At 41.9% G+C, this 17,401-nt stretch overlaps 1 protein-coding gene across 1 annotated transcript; it reads right to left on the bottom strand.

Moving 5' to 3' along the window:
• Positions 1–2,229: 2,229 nt before the first annotated feature.
• Positions 2,230–3,857, bottom strand: LOC124682403. Its single transcript, XM_047217094.1, has 2 exons — positions 3,559–3,857; positions 2,230–2,544 (listed from the first exon to the last, which is right to left on the bottom strand). Exons 1-2 carry the CDS (start codon positions 3,779–3,781, stop codon positions 2,468–2,470), a joined length of 300 nt encoding a protein of 99 aa, XP_047073050.1. The 5' UTR covers positions 3,782–3,857; the 3' UTR covers positions 2,230–2,467.
• Between the last annotated feature and the right edge of the window lie 13,544 nt (positions 3,858–17,401).

A 17,401-nucleotide genomic window follows, 5' to 3' on the forward strand; every position in this document is an offset into this window, starting at 1 on the left:
TCCGGGCCATGTGCTCGCATGTGGCTGGTCCACTGGCTGGTCCTCTTCTTCTCCGTTGATTTCCTCATGCCGTTGCCTGATTAACCAAAGCCTCTCCGCATGTCCATATCACCGATGCAGTTAGCACCCGCGACCACCACCAGAATCCCATGGCTGCATGGGCATGGGAATGTACATCTCTGATAAGGGTCGTCGACGTCGAGCAGACGGCCGGCCGCTGGTCGCAATCACCAACGTTCAAAGCAGGACGAGATCTCATAATTGTCCACGCTTGCATGGCATGCTCACACTGACTCGTATGCCATGATCCAGTGAGGCTTAACCTTATCAGAGACGGGAACAAAGATTACACATATCCGAACGACTCCGCGATCGAGCAATGATAGAAATGGCCCAGCAGGTAGAGTTCCACGTCGTTTTCTTCTAATCTAGCGCCACCAACTGCTCTAGATAAGGCGCCGGAAGTTCATCAGCGAGAGCATTATATTACTGGAAACACGCTAGCATATAGCGATGGAGCCGAGCAAGTAGTGGCTAGCGACATCATGTTTCTCCTAGACTCGTTTGCCACGAGCATAGCACGCTAGCCAATGGCCAGATTTTCTCTCTGCCAATAGGAACATGCATTTTGTTCATATATTGTAGTACTAGTCCTTCACCATCTTAAAAGTTAATGCAACATCATCATGTTATTGTAACATACTTTTGTGGGTTTTTATGCGCGTGGAGTGCGGCTATGAGTGTAATGCTTAACTTTTTAAGTAATAAAACACCCCTTATTAAAAAATAGTACTAGTCCCCAAGAGGCATAATTGTTTTGCCAATACAAGAATTCAAATTCCAGTGTAACAGGACTACGTGATGAACAGCACAATAATGCTCTAGGAAACTGTAAACTAATGGAAACTGAACATGTCGTAGCTGATTGATTGTACAGTAGAGACTTAGAGAGAAGCCGGCCGGCAAACTTGTTGAATGTCTAGTCCTCTTTGAACAACGGTTCAATTGTGAGATTCCCTACTTTTCCAGCTCAGGGAATGATGTTTTGGCACATGGGAGCATATGCTCCCTTTATTTTCAAATGCATGTTACATGCATTTTAAAATTTTGAAAAATTGAAACGAAAAATTCGAACGTACATCTTCACGTGCTACACGCTCACAAATTCGGTTCATAAAAATCCGACTTGTCGTATGACGTGTATGAAAAAGACAAAATTCAATGCTGAAAATAAGGCTTTTCAGGATATAAATGTTCTCTTTTTTACATAGACCACAAAACATATTGACCACAAAACATATTGGTTCCTCGCGAAACTTGACGAACATACGTATATTGTGGAGATGTACATGTAGAATTTTTTGTCAAAATTTTTCGACATTTCAAAATATAATTTTTTGATAGAGGGAGCATATGCATCCGGGAGCCGAATTGAATTTCCGACTCATACATATCATTTTTGTCATATCGTGCATACATTGATTTTATTAGACCTCTAAATTTCAATTCTCTAGAATATGATTCATTCAGAAAGTCCCAGATTTGAAGTCATTCAGAATTTCAGGCAGCAGTCGCGTACGGAAGAGAGCCAGCTGCATAACATACAAGTACATCTAAGAGCATCTAATGAAGAAGCATCTTCAACCAGCGCCATGTACATATGTACTCCCTCCGTTTCTACAAAGGTCTACAAGTGCTATCAATGTAAAATTTAATCAAGTTTGCAGAGTTAAACGAGGCGAAGGTTTTGCCTCGTCTCATTAAATACAAAAACATAATTTCCAAGATAATAACTAAAAAAAGCGAGCAAAGCAAAATGCAGCTCCCCTGACTTCGGCTATAAGCTTCAGTGGAGAAAGTTGCAAACCTTGCACCGACGAGCTCCACACGGAAGCTGGAGATCGATGCACCGGAACAACCACGTGTGTGGCATCATTGCTGACATACCGCCCCACGACAGACAACACCAAGGGGCAACCCAACACAAACCAGCCACACATCAATTGTTGCGGATGAACTCTGACCAACATTGTCCATGCACCTTTATAGGTTTGAGTTGCTATATACTACCAGGAATGCTTCCCGCAAAAAAAAAATCAGGAATGCAGTGGCACTTTCATGTAGCAAAGATAGGTAGGTAAGTACAACAACTGGAGGTAAAAAAGCTGCATCACAAATAATATAATCAATCAGAAATAAAGCGAAGTAGCAGACCGAGCAGACCATACATGACAAACTGAAAGGTCTGGATGCATTAGTGAAGATACAACATAGGGTACAGATAATTACATATGCTTCCCAGATTAACTTGTTAGCCTTTCTCGGAGACAGCAGCCCCGGGACAAAGGTAGTTGTTAGAGACAGCATATATGCACTAACAGACCGGACAATAAACAACATTGCTAAATCTTAAAGCTTATGCTAAAAAAACTAGAGCTCCATCAACAACATCTCCACAAATATGCTTCTAGGAGGCAGAAAATGTAGCTCGCCAAGAGCCTCGATATTTTTCAACGAGAGATAGTACTTCTTTCTCTGCAGAAGCTGCACGGCAATATATTGTCAGTTAAACATCTTACATGACTAAGATTGCTCAAAGTTAAGCGGTAGATCAGCTTGTCTTTCCATCCAAATGTAAGCTACATGTCTGAATAACTTAATGATTTAGGACTGCACACAATTGTGATAATTTGTAATGTATATGCTGCTGTTAACAGCTATGCTTTCCTTAAGAGGAAATGCAGAACACACTGAGTGGAAACGGGAATTTTGGAAGATTAATTACAACTAATCGACTGGTTTGCTTTGCTAGCCTAAACTAGTTGAACTAGCTCTGTAGTATAAACATCGGAATGAAATCCGTCCATTATATTACCAGAGCATGCGAAGTTTGACTGCTGACCCTGTTAACTTGTGAGTAACGAAAACCATCTGAATTCTGCCGGTTTTGGCTTTATTAATTTTAAACCGGGCTGTCCTGGCCTTCCATCTAAAAAGAACATCTGAATTCTCGAGGACAATAAAGTTACATGTCTACATAATTCTGACATCTTCTTGTGTAAACTAAAGTTTTACGTTTACATTTTCTCTCTACTGTCTCTCTTTCAGTCAGCAATTACTAAAACCTATTAGTCACGTTGTAAGTACCTCCGTCTATAAAAGGATGTTGGGAGGTTCGTCTAAATTCGGATGTATCTATATACTGAAGAGTGTTTAGGTCCGTTCAAATTTAGACAAACTTCTGACATCTTTTCATGGACATAGGTAGTAGTATGCTGCTAGCTAAGAGTGGTCTTCCGTTGCTCAAGCGGTTCACTGGATGCAGGTAGGCAGCAGATGGAAAATCCACCATGTCAATACTGGAATTAATGAAGCGCCGAACTGTACCCAGACTTGAGTTTTCTATGTAAATCAGGGACACAGTAGCATTCATGTTGAAAAGAAATCAACAACAGGCCCTAAACTTCCACTGGCTTAGCGCCGTAGCGAGAAAAAAATTGTCTTTCAGGCCTTCAGGGTGTTGCAGCAACGATTAGAAATGAAGAACAGACAACTCACCAGGAGAAGCTGCGGCATGCGCTGCCGCGGGCGGTGGAGTCGGCGGCGGCTGCTGAGGGTCGGAAACCAGCGGGGCGTACATGTAGGAGTCTGAGGCGAGGTAGTCGGCGATCGCCTTAGCAAGCCTGCGACCGCCGCCACTGCCACCACCAGCTGCCGCCTTGCGCCGCCGTTTTGCCGCAGCCGGCTTCGTCCGGACGCCTAGCAGGTCCTTCTTCTCCATGGATATCGCTCGTTTCAGGTAGGGATTTGGGTTCTGGAGCTGTTTCTTCGTGAGGATTTTTTTTGGGGTGTTTGGATCGGGGGAAGGACATGGGAGGTGAGCGGTGGAAGAGTGGGTGGGTGAAGAAGGGGTTGGCGTGGCGCGCTCTGGAGAATTCCGCGCGTCTGCGACGCGACGCGTGGGCGGGAGACTGCCTTTGGAGGATGGTGATCTGGCGGACGAAATCTGGAGCCAAACTATCACGTTGGATTTCTCTTGGGACGAGTCGTGTTGGACGGACCACTTTTTTAGGTAAGGCTGAGGATTTTTTCTTCGAAATATAGTACAGACCCATACACTCACATATATATACACACAATCCTATGAACGCATTCACACCCTACGACTATGACTCTATGAGCACCTCCGGAAAACTGGATTCAAAAAACTGATTCGGCGAGTCTTGAGATTGATGAAGTCCCTACGGGCGTCTCGTTGTGAAATGTCGCCTCTCACAGAAGAATATTTCGATTTTTTTTTAATGAGACACCAAAGTGTCAAATATAGGATTTGAATTCTGGTAGCTGGGAATCCAACCACAGGTTAAGTTCGAACTGGTAGAGCATAATGCGAAATATCCGATATTCATATTCAATAAATTAAAAATAGTTATTGTATATTCGCATGAACATGAAAGTGGATATGGTAAATATCCGGACTGTTTTCTGAAATACAAAAACTAATGTGGCACTGGATTTTGAATCAAATATGAATATGAAAATGGATATGTCTATATCCAATAAAATTATGTTAACCTAGCTATTTTGGTAATTCTATTCATGTATGCCAATTATTTAACTAAAAGTACTAATAAAGTGGTCAAGTGTGTTATTTCTATGAGTGAACTTGAAACTATTGTATTATACATTACTAGGAATGTGCCCGTGTTGCTAAGGATTGATTTTTATTACTCCATCTGTTTCATGAAAGTGTTATAAATTTGTCTAAATCTAGATGATATACATGTTGTATTTGTCTAAATTTGGACAAATCTAGAACAACTTCCACGAAATGGAGTGAGGGAGTACATATTTTTACGCCATTGAGATTTTAATGTAAATCATTTTTTAAATTGTTGTCTAAATTTGGACAAATCTAAAACAGCTGTCATGTAGTGAGCCTAGCACTTGTTTAGGGGATGTACAACCCAGCCACCCAGGTTCATTGATATTTCTTATTGCTACGATAAAGAAGGATGGTCGAGTGGGCGGTCTAATCCCACACTTGGTAGATGGTGGGATATCCACTATGCAGGACACAAATGACACTATCATTTTCCAGAACTATAAAATAAAAAAAGCGGTGAACATGAAATTAATCTTTTCTCTTGAACAACTCTTTGTCCAAGAGTTGATTCCCACAAGTGTGAAATATTCTTATTTAATAATCCAAAGAGGTCAAAGGCTGGTATCAGCAATTATTATTTGGTTGTCTTCCGATACCATGAAATACCAATTGACTATCGAAGCGCTAGATGTTGTCTTGAGGAGAGAGGGAGACCTATCCTTGTAAATGCTATTCCCTCTACTACTATTGTTGATGTTTAAGTTTGTGAAGTCGTTCTTTGAGGCACCTAAGGTGTACATAAAAGATTTGATTATTGTAGATCCATATTCTTCTAGCAAGTTGATGAGATAACATTGAATGTCGGTCAACTAAGTTGAATATATTCTCCGTATCCAAGGACCAAAGAGGGAATGACTTGAAGAACCTCCCAATATATAAAACAAATGTTCTTACTTAGCAAAACATTGTTTAAATTGTTAAATGAGGAGTGGTATGGTAGGAGTTAGTGCGAAATAAGCATCTCCACTCCAAAACACTTGTCATCGGTGACAACACGGAACCAACTAATTCTCCTGTTTATAGGTCGCTTGGGTGTGTGTGTTGTATCGCTACTATGTCTTGTGAGCTATATATATAAAGCTGGGCCAAGAGGCCTTCCCTTTAAAAAACTAATTCTCCTGTCTCAGAAGTCCTAATATACAAGAGTTGACAAGTACTATAGTCGTGTCTTGTTCATTGTAGGTACATGACTTACTAGCATTATATTTTGAGAAGAATCTTGGCTTGGAGATAACCCACTTAGTAAAATAATCCAATGCTTCAAAACATTGGCACCGGAAATTGGTTCTGTGGTTGATCTTTTAAACATAGTTCCACTAAATGTTAGTTTTCAGCATAGTTATCTACTCCTCTTCGTTCCGGTTTATAGGTCCTGCGCGTATTTAAAATTTATCTACTTCCTATGTTCCGGTTTATAGGTAACATATGCCGAAAAGATTTTATTATAAAATGTTCCGGTTTATAGGTAACATATGCCGAAAATATTTTATTATACCTTTTGTACTCCCTCCGTCCCGGTTTATAGGTAACATAGGCTGAATACATCAGGAGTGGTGTTTTGGCACATGGGAGCATATGCTCCCTTTATTTTGAAATACATGTTACACATATTTTAAAATTTTAAAAAGTTGAAACAAAAAATTCTACGTACATCTTCAAGTGCTACACGCTCACAAAGTCGTTTCATGAAAAATCGACATGACGTGTGGCTTGTGTAAAAAAGATAAAATTTAATGCTTAAAATAAGGCTTTTCAGAAGACAAATTTTCTCTTTTTTACATAGACCTCAAAAATGATTGATTCCTCGCGAAACTTGACAAACACACGTATATTATGGAGATGTACATGTAGAATTTTTTGTCAAAATTTTATGACATTTCAAAACATATTTTTTTTGTATAGGGAGCATATGCACCCTGGAGCCGAATTGAATTTCCGGAATACATTTTACTATAAATTATTTAGTGATAGTAGCTACATGCCTACATCTGGTTCAGCCTTTGTCTATGCACACCTATATGGTTAATTAAAACACGCCATTTCGAAACATTTGCACCGGAAATATTAGTTTCCACTAAATATTTGTTTTCAGCATACGTTACATAGTGGCTATATCTCGTTTAGTGTTTGTCCATGCACACCGATATGGTTAATTAAAACATTGTCTTTGATAGAAAATTTGTATAGAGGATTAAGTTTTATTAAAAGTTATAATATTCAATTGATTTCTTTCCATAGGAGTAATCTATCTAAAGATAACTTGGCTAAGTGGAATATAAATGTTAGTTGCGTGTACGGAATGAAAAGATTCAACACCTTTTCATGTCACATCCTTTTCCCTTCTTTTTGTTGAAAACCGTACATACTTATTTTACTTTATTTCACCAACTAGTATATCAAATATGTTTGCAAGTTGGTTGCACAGGATGATCTATTTTGAACTATCGCAATGATAGTATTTTGTTAAACCATATCAAATTAATGACCTCGTGATATAGGTATGACCTATAAACCAGAACGGATCGAGTATGTACATATGTGTAATCGGACCCCTTGCACAGGCGAGCTAGTCAAGTGGACAGCTCAACATCCTACTACCATATCAAGACACTGTTATACTGGCTAGACACATGCCTAATCTGTGGAAACTAAAACCTCTATCTTGCAGTTGAGTACTGATTGACTCGCCGACTTGTCGGCCTTCACAAACAGCTCCATCAATGATTGGGCAATGAGTATAATGTAATGTGCGTCCAGATTAAGTTATCCAAATAGTATCATATTCAGTTCCCTGATCAAACAACAAGAAATTCATTCCGTCCTTAGCAGAGAGTGCAGTGCTCTTCTGACGAAACAGAACTAAGTTTCTGTGAACTTCTGCTCATAGATTAGGAGTGCAGAGGCGAATCCAGTAGACGGAAGATACGAGGATTGGAGAATGCACATTCGCCCGAGATGGACAAAAATCGGTGGCACCCCCAGTACCCCGCGGTGAGAGGTGAAGTAGTTAAGAAGAAAGCTTTCAAAAAAAATTAAGAAAAAAGCTTACCAAGCTGCTGAACCCATTAGGCCGAAGTTCCGAACACGATGATGTAGTGACTGCAATCTAAGGATAAGCACTCGTTCAAGAGGCAATATAACGCGCCCTAAGCACAGTACTGCGGTGGTGGCACACTGTGACTTCTAGCTTCTGCCTTCGTCGGCGGCGACAGTGGCGGTCCGATAGAAAAACGAAAAGGTGGGAGATGGTGTAATCTTTTTTCTGAGGGAAGAGGAGATGGTGTAATGTATGTTCTATTCGGCATTTTGGCCCATTTGTGACTCGAGAGTCCAAATACTGTACATACTGGGCTATTTAAGATTTTTCAAGCAAATTTGTTTGTTTAACCGGGCTGGGCCGTTCCATCTTTCAACTTGTCTAGACAGCAGGGATCCTCTAATCACCGCTTTTCTCACTCGGGCGAGCCATTGAAGTTTTTTTCTTTTACATTTTTATGAATTAGTAAAATGTAAATTTATGTAAGTTTGTTTAATAAACAATAGAATGTGTTCTAAATATATTAATGTTCCTTCATATGAACGGCCATACTTCTTATCTAAGGAATTATATTTGGATAATGAAAGTAGCACTGAAAATAACGTTTTTCACGTAATTCCTTCGTCGAAAAGTGATCCTAACGAAAGATAATATGGCGAAGAAACTTTGGAATTGTAATATGAAATATTGCTTCTATGATCAGGATGAAATAATTCAACATTTATTTTTTGATTGCCTATTGGCTAAAACTATTTGATGTGTTGTGACATTTAATATAATACCCTAGACGAACATGAATTTGTTCGAAATTGGTTGCATGGGGTTAATAAAAAATATAAATCCCAAATCTTGTTGAGCTCGTGCTTTACTTTTGGCCATATGGAACACACGCTATGCTACCATACAAGTTCTCCTCCAACCGGAGGAGCTACGCTAGGACATCGTTACTGGGTGGACCTATTTGAAAACAGTAGGACTGGATTTTTTGAACCGGTGCTGGTGGCAACAGGTTTCTAGGATCATTGCTAGATGAGTAGTCGCATAACTATCGCTTTGTCATTTTTAAATGGTTGATTCATGTTACAACCCTTTGTGATCCATAAGTTGGAAACACTTAACCTCTCAACAATTTAGTAAAAGGTCGTATGCTTTAATCGATGAAGAGGCCGGGCATCTCCATTTGAAAAAAAAAGATATTAATATTCACATACATCAACATTTTTAAAATATGTTTTTATTAGACTTAAGAAGTTAACATCAAGGAGATACAACTAGAGAATCCACACTTGACCTCTGCGCATCTCAGGTGCACACAACCGCTAAGAAGAAAGAAGAAAGACGTAAGACCGATGAAGGAAATCCATAGGCACAATACAAGTCAAATGTGTGAAAGGAAAACGTCTATGGTGAAGGTGTGGACCTATATGCAAACCAAGCCGCCACCAATGCCGGGAAAACCTCCATAAATAGGGTGTGGTGCTTCGGTTTCTGCAGAGTAGACCACGATCGGAAAAGGTGAGCGCGCTGAAAATAACATGCATTGGAGAAGAAGTTTTAGCATTAAAATCCTATCATTTCTATGTAGCCATGACCGCCATAATAAAGCAACTGCTCCCGCCTGCATGTGAATTCTATCCTTATGATATATATGGTGTAACAAATTGTCAAAAAAATATTGCCAACAGAGTCTGGATGATACAAGGTCAAAGCCACTTGGATGGCTAAAAAACCAATGCAAAACTTGCTAAAAATATATTCATATTTGGTTTTTAATGTTGGTCAATATGAACGTAGATATCAGTGTATACAAAACATAAATTTATGGATGTAACAACATAAAATTTTGTTGGGTGCAAAATAACGTTTCTACACCCTGGTTGTCAAATAGTGTTTCTACATTCATACATATTCATGTATTTGATGACCAGAGAGAGAAACAGAAATAACACAAATTCAGACCCTAATTACTTGCCGCAGACTTAGGCTAAATATAGTCTAAAATCTATCTAGATTCATTAAACCCGTGATAAGTATTTAGAACCGGAGGAAGTAATAAGTTTATGTATTTATGGAAAAAAATAAAAGAAAAGGGAAACAAAATAAAAACTAAAATATAAAGGCATAGAACAAAAATATGAAGGCATAGAACAAAAATATAATACAAACTAAGGAAAAAAAAACCATGCTTGAGTTCCTGGGCCAGCATATTTGTGGCAGTACGTGGGCGTCGCTCAGACGTCAGATGAGTTGCCGCGGCCTTGTCTCGGTGAGGCAGGTTCACTGCTCCACCAACGATTCACCTATTGTACTCGAAAAAAAAATTCACCTATTGTCACAACTAACTTTGTTCTCAGTCAGATGATGTCATCAAATTTCAGTTGCAACTCATGTTTTAACTCATAACTAGCACGCATCACGATGCAAATTAAATGGAGTAGGACTTAACTGAGCATGAAGTTAGTTCTTATCTAGCTGAGAACTAGCAAATTCCGACTTGTAAGTTGTGTGAATTGTGACCATTGCTCGGGTGCTTTCTCTCTCCCTATAGAGTATAGTCTACGCCCCGCCGTGCTCGTCTATCCTGTGTGTTTTCTATGAAGCTCCCGTTTTACCAACCGACTGAACCGAGAGCACCGGTGGCTGGTCAGGGCTTCAGCTATCTGTAAAACTGGGTGGAATGGATGCAGGTAGATCCGGACCGCCATGTGTTAGCAGCATTCGACAACCACTCGATCTCAACGCTGCGCATCCATTCTCGAAAGGGAGACGGGACCATGTACGCCAGGAGAGCGGCGGTCACCGGTCTGGCCAAGCTGCGTTCCACGACGCCGAGCACTGAGCAGGCGCGATCCGACAGTCATAAGTGATCCTACAGATAGATAAGGTGGTTAGCAGTTGGTCGTTGGAGCACTGGATCTCTTGCATGTCCTCTCCCTCGAAACCAAGAAATGCAGACAATACCCGCGCATCTGATCCCTAAATCGTTCTGTTCATCTCCTGGTGTGTGTCCGATCCGATGCAGGCCGAGTTGGATCCCTAGCATGTTTCTCTGAAAAAGTTTTGTTGCATATGAATCACTTTTGGAGTTTTGGTATAGTAGTTTTCTAGGCGCCAACACACTGCTAGCAGACAGCTGCTTGACATGGCTTGTTCCTTTCTCCGACAGCTAACTTGGCATCGCACTTGGAACTTGGAAGCTGGAGCCGTGGTTTGGATGCCCTTGTTATCTATCCTGAGGTGTGAGATCTGGAGATTTCTGAAGAATTCACACAGGAGGTGCGAGTTGGCAAAACGGTAGCAGCACGTTGTGATTACCAGTAAAAGAAGCATGTGTCAGCAAAGCAATTCTCCACTGTTAGTACCACGCTGTTTACTGGTTGGAAGGTCTGGTAGTACAGACCAACTGCGCATTCCAAAGATAGGCTTTGCTAAGCCTATAAACAAGCTTAACTTGCTAAACTAATCAGACAACGTTTGGTGGATCCAAGAAGCGGAGGACATGAGCGGCAGCCTCTCCAGTGTGAAGTCGTCTTCGCCGCACTTCCCAAGGTCCACCCGCAGGAAGAACAGGACCACACATGACATGCTTCTGGAGAGGTTATTAGCTGCAGATTAATGGAGCATGCAGCTACCTGTACGCTTGTGTACTCTCTTGGTACAGAGTGCAAGACCAAAAGACAGACAATCTGAATTTTGTTACTACACAAAACTCTGGCCATGTGGCAACTTCAGATATTTGTGGCCATGCACGCAAAATGTAGTCGATCGATCGTCGTGTAGTACGTAGGAATGGAAGTGTTTCCGTTCTTGGCGTACTACGTGTCTACACACGGTGACCCGGAGAGGTTGCACTCGATCGTATAGCCCGTGGCCTGTGGGGAACGTAGAACGGTGGTGGTTGCTCCAGGCCCCCATCGCCATTAGCCACACCACGACAAGGCCAAAAGCGGTGAGCGACCAAGTGAAAGCTACAAGTGGTGCGGGTAAACAGCGAGAAAAGCACAGTGTCGAGCTGCTCCACAATCACATACGCCTCGGAAGTCGGAAAGCGCGAGGCTTTTGTCAGAGATGGAAAGACCTTGTTCTGCTCGATCGGCCCGTCTGGGCCAAACGCGAAGCCGAGGGTACGGTGCCGCGCGCGACCACGTCGGCAAACGCCTGCCCTCCTTTGAAAGACGAGACGGGCATGTCATCGATTGGCGCGCGCCGTCAAGACAGAAGCACGTCTCGCGATCGACAAAGCCTAGCTTTGCTTTGGCCCAACAAGGATGTGGAGAGATCAAAAACCCCGGTTCAAGCAGATCGCCTCCGGTAAAGGAAAAGGCCGTTTTCTTTCCTTTTTTTTTTTTTCCTTTTGTGGATTGTTGGAACTGATCCTCCCGTGTCTATCGGAATAAGGACGCGGGCTTTGGTTTGAAAATGGTAGACATTTTTTTTGAGGTAAACAAATAATATATTAGGTCAGCAAGCTGCCTCATTAAAAACCTTTCAGTCCCCTTCGGTATCCTGGTAAGGAAAAAAGTGCGTAAAAAACTTGCCGCCTCACAATCACAGAATTGTTACATCATCTAGGAGGGGTTGGAGAAAGCTAGGGGGTTCATCGACCCAGTTACATCCAGAGTTTAAATTGTAGCTATGCCTAGCAATATCATGAGCAACTTTATTCATCTCCCTTCTACAATGACCAAAATCCACTACCCCTATACTGCCCGCAACTAACATAATCTCTGCATAAATAGTTGTTGCTTCGTTCCAAATTTCTTTCGCCCCCGAACAATATTGAATGACCTCCAGAGAGTCTGATTCCGCTTCAACCGTCGAGAAACCCAGATCTTTTGCCAATTTTAGGCCATTGAGCATAGCCAGAGCCTCCGCCATAGCGGCCGATGATACATGCGGTAATAGAGCACCCTCCGCCGCGATGAAGAAACCCTGAGCATTTCGAATGACCACTCCAGTAGCTCCCGCCTGGGCCTCAGGAAAAAAGCTTGCATCAACATTGATTTTAACATAATTACTTCTAGATCTTACCCATTTCCTCTCTTCATTCATGGTTTGATTTCGCTTTACCTTTGCCGCATTAGCCGTAATAGCCCGGATCGATGTAATACAGTTCAAAACCGGCGGGATTTGTTCCCCATGTGATCGGCGTCTTCGCAGCCACTATATATACCATGCTGCCACTGCAACTAGTTCTCTCTGATTAATCGATTCAAAACCCACTACCTCACCTTGGTTTGAACTGAGCAAGGCACTCAACGTCTCAGAACCTGATCTGCCTTGCACAATAGCTCTCTGTACCATATCAAACAGGCCCAAACCCTTTCAGATATTTTCCGCTTCTGAGCATTTAAAAATCATATGTAGCACATCCTCATCCGCAGTATTACATACAGGGCATAGACCATTATTACCAATATGCCGCCTAAATAAGATCACCTTCAGTGGCAGCACCCCATGTAGAATACGCCAACAATATATCTTAACTTTTGCGGAGACATCCAAATTCCATAAGATTTTCCAAATAATATTATTTAGTGGTGTTCCTGCAATGAGGGATCTACATGTAACTCCATTGAAAGCATGTCGCCACTCTGTATGATACGCAGAGCGAACGGAGAACCTCCCTGTTCTGGTGCCATGCCATGCGAGAAAATCATCAAAGCCATCAATCACCAGTGGAATTTGAATAATCCTATTAACATCAATTTGGTGAAAATTGTTATGGAGCATATCATGATCCCACTGTCCTGTATAGGGGCAATAAGTTCCGATACTTTTGTAAGGATACAATTTCCCCTTGGAGAAATAATTTTTCTATTTGGGCTGGTCGGTATCCAAGGGTCCCTCCATATTTGAATTGACTCACCCGATCCCACCCTCCAAATACATCCTCTTTTAAAAGTATGAATGCCCGCCACAATACTCTGCCAGGTAAAGGATGAGCCCGCCTTAGGCCCCGCTCTGAGAATGTCCCCATCCGGGAAGTATTTGGCACGCAGCACTTTAGCACAAAGAGAATCAGGATCATCAATAATTCTCGAAACCTGTTTTGCAAGCATAGCAAGATTAAAAGAATGGAAATTCCTAAATCCCATACCTCCCTCTCTTTTTGGGAAACACATTTTCCACCAAGCATACCAGTGCATCTTTTTGCCCTTATCATCATCTCCCCACCAAAATTGTGCAATAATATTAGATATCTTTTTGCATATATTCTTGGGAAGAAGGAAGACCGACATGGCATAAACAGGGATAGATTGAATAACTGCCTTGATAAGGATTTCCTTTCCTCCAATAGATAGCATCTTCTCCTTCCATCCCTTAATCCTTTGAAGCACCCTTTCTACCAGATGCAAAAGGCAATCACTCCTATCCACACCCACAATAGCTGGAAGACCCAAGTATTTATCCGATATCGCCTCCGTATTAATATTCAGAGCAGTACATATATCAACTTTCGCATCAACATTTGTATTAGGGCTGAAAAAAATACTGGATTTTGCCACACTCACCAATTGTCCCGAGTTTGCACAATAGGACTCCAGCACTTGTTGCAACGAGATTGCATTGTTCAAATCTGCCTTCAAGAGAATCAGAGAGTCATCAGCAAATAATAGGTGTGAAACTGATGGTGCATTCCTGCACACCTTGATTCCTTCTATACCACCAATCTCCTCCTCATGCAACAAACCACTAGATAATCCTTCCGCACATAATAAGAATAAGTAAGGGGATAGTGGATCCCCCGGCGAATACCTCTTGTAGGAGTAAAACCCTCCGTCAACTGAGAATTATACCTCACAGAGTAAGAAACCGAAGTGACACAAGCCATAATTAAATCAACCCAACCTTCATGAAATCCAAGTCTGATCATCATCCTTCTCAGAAAACTCCATTCAACCCTATCATAGGCCTTGTGCATATCAAGCTTCACCGCACAAAGACCCCATTTTCCTTGTCTTTTATTTTTTATCTTATGCACACATTCATAGGCCACTAAGACATTGTCAGTAATCAACCTTCCCGGTACAAAGGCACTTTGGGTAGGAGAAATAATATCCGGGAGTATCACCTTTAACCTTGCAGCTAACATCTAGGAGATAATCTTATACACAACATTACACAAGGAAATTGGTCGAAATTGAGATATCTCTTCTGGGTTGTCTACTTTAGGAATTAGAATAATTATAGTTTCATTCCAGCCGGGCGGTATTACCTTATCATTAATCGCCTGTAGAACAGCAGCTGTGATATCATCTCCAATAAGATGCCAAAACTTCTTATAAAAAATTGCATGAAGTCCATCTGGTCCCGGAGCTTTAAGGTCGCCAATGCTAAAAACGGCCTTTTTACATCATCAACCGTAAATGGAGCAATAAGCATATTAGTCATGTCAGTAGAAACTTTTGGCCTAACATTCTCCATGAAGCTAGGATCAATGACCTGATTACCCGAGCTAAAAAGATCAGTAAAATAATTCTGAATCAAGGGGTTCAGCAAATCAGTACCTTCTATAAATTGACCTGTTGGATCCTTTAATTGTTTGATATGATTTCTCTTCTTTCGGGCAGATGCAAAGCTATGAAAAAAGCTAGTATTTTTATCCCCATTTCGAAGCCAATTTGCCCACGAACGCTGGCACCATTTTATTTCCTCCTATTCCAACAATTTCTCAATTAGCTTAGCAATCTGGTGTTTTTTCTGATCACTTTATGGAGACATCGGACCCCTCATCAGCTCCTCCAACTCAAATTGGGCCTTCCGAATTGCTTTTTTCGGCCTTTTAAGAACCCGGGTATCCCAATCATGAAGCCTAGCATGCATGGATTTCAGACACTCATGCATGTCGATCGCATTCTCTTGAGCAGTTAACCATTGCTCCTTGACAATGTCACCAAACCCCGGCTCCTTCAGCCATTTTGTTTCAAAGCACTTAGGATTCTGGATAATATGATTAGGTGGGACTGCATAGAACTCTGTATCCAACAACAACGGTCGATGATCTGAGTGATTATACTGTAGGTGAACTATTGCGGCCTTATCATGTAACATATTCCAGCAAGGATTTGCAAGTCCACGATCCAATCTTTCCCTCATAGATCCTCTATGCCAAGTAAATGGGTCACCAATGTAGCCAATATCATCCAATTCACATTCATCAAGTGTGTCATGAAAAGCCTTTCTGAATCTTTCCGGCCGAACCCGTCCCCCCTCTTTCTCATGAATATATAGCATCTCATTGAGGTCACCCATTATTAACCAGGGGAGGCTATTCTGACTATGGATACTCCGAATTCGATCCCAAGTTTTGTATTTTTCAGCCCATTTAAACTCACCATACATACCAGTAAAGCGCCACACTTTGTTCAGACCCTCCTCGATCTTTACATCAATATAATTAGGACAAGCAAAGATTTGGTGCAGCTTAACCTCCTTCTTCCAGAACATAATAATACCCCTTTTCTTCCATCACTTGACTGTACTATAGAGCAGTCCATACATAGTCTCCTTCCCAGACACTCTGCCGGATATCGATCAAGATGGGTCTCCGACAAAAACACCACCTCGGGGTTATTGCGCCTCTTAACATCCAGAAGCACTAAGACTGCCGCGGTATTCCGCAGACCACGGCAGTTCCAGACTAATATCTTCATTGCAACCGGACAGGGTCCTCATCTGACCCTGCCGATCCTAGTGAGGAGTTTGCTCCACCCTTCTTTGTGCGTTTCGCACGGTCTTTTTTTCCTTCGTTAGTTGCAATACCTTCAGTAGCACTTCCCCCTGTATTCGCTGCTGCAGCTCCATTGCCATTGTCCACATCAACAGGATTACACTCTGCCTCAAGCCCATCTTTGCCCATATCCAGCGACCTCTGAGCAAAGGCGTTGGCCGGGTCTTTTTTTGTCTACCTCCATGTCCTTCTTTCCCGGGCTAGTAGCAGTATCATCTACATCAGATTCTTGTATATTTGCATTTGTTCTAGGCTCTTTTTGATTCGTGCCAGGAGAAGCCACTCCATCAACATAGGCCAGTGCATTAAACCGCCAGCTTGAGTTGGTGCCCTCCCCTCTTCCTCCAAAACCATCCCTACCTCCCATTCTTCCACGACCAGGACCCTCACCCAACCCCCGACCAGGGAAGCCCCCACGTCCACCTCTAACTCCTCGGCCAAACCTGGTATCCCAATCCGCCTTAAGGAACTCCCCCCACCTCAGCTTTTCTTCGTCAAATTCCCCCGTGCCACATTCAAGATGAGAATGACCAACCAAACCACAAGCCCCACAGAATCTTGACATCTTCTCAAATTTTATGGGATAAACTTCGCGAGTCCCCTCACGAATTATGGATACAAATCGGGCAAGGGGTTTCCTAACATCCAGTCTCACTTTTGCTCTAACAAAATTCCCGGCACCCCTTACATTCAGTTGAGTTTCCACTACTTTTCCCACCTTCTTATCTGTCATATTCTTGATCGTCGACTCTTGTCTGTATCCCACAGGAAGCTTGTGAATTTGAATCCAAGTGGTAAAGAAATTAAGATCAACTGTCTCAGGGAGAGAGAAACCATCATACTGTTCAATGGAAACCACTGATTGTCTAAACAGCCACGGACCCCCCTTTTCAACCTTTAACCAAACACCCAAGCAAGAGCATTGGACTGTGATGAGGACATCCCTACTACACCACTACCTCCG

This window comes from Lolium rigidum, chromosome 1, assembly GCF_022539505.1.
Source record: "Lolium rigidum isolate FL_2022 chromosome 1, APGP_CSIRO_Lrig_0.1, whole genome shotgun sequence".
Lineage (NCBI taxonomy): Eukaryota > Viridiplantae > Streptophyta > Magnoliopsida > Poales > Poaceae > Lolium > Lolium rigidum.

Bases quoted from the DNA above. Each gene is read 5' to 3' on its own strand.
- LOC124682403 (XM_047217094.1), bottom strand. From the start codon at position 3,781: ATGGAGAAGAAGGACCTGCTAGGCGTCCGGACGAAGCCGGCTGCGGCA. The intron at 2,545-3,558 runs GTGAGTTGTCTG...ATTGCCGTGCAG, and splicing joins GCATGCCGCAGCTTCTCCTG to CTTCTGCAGAGAAAGAAGTA.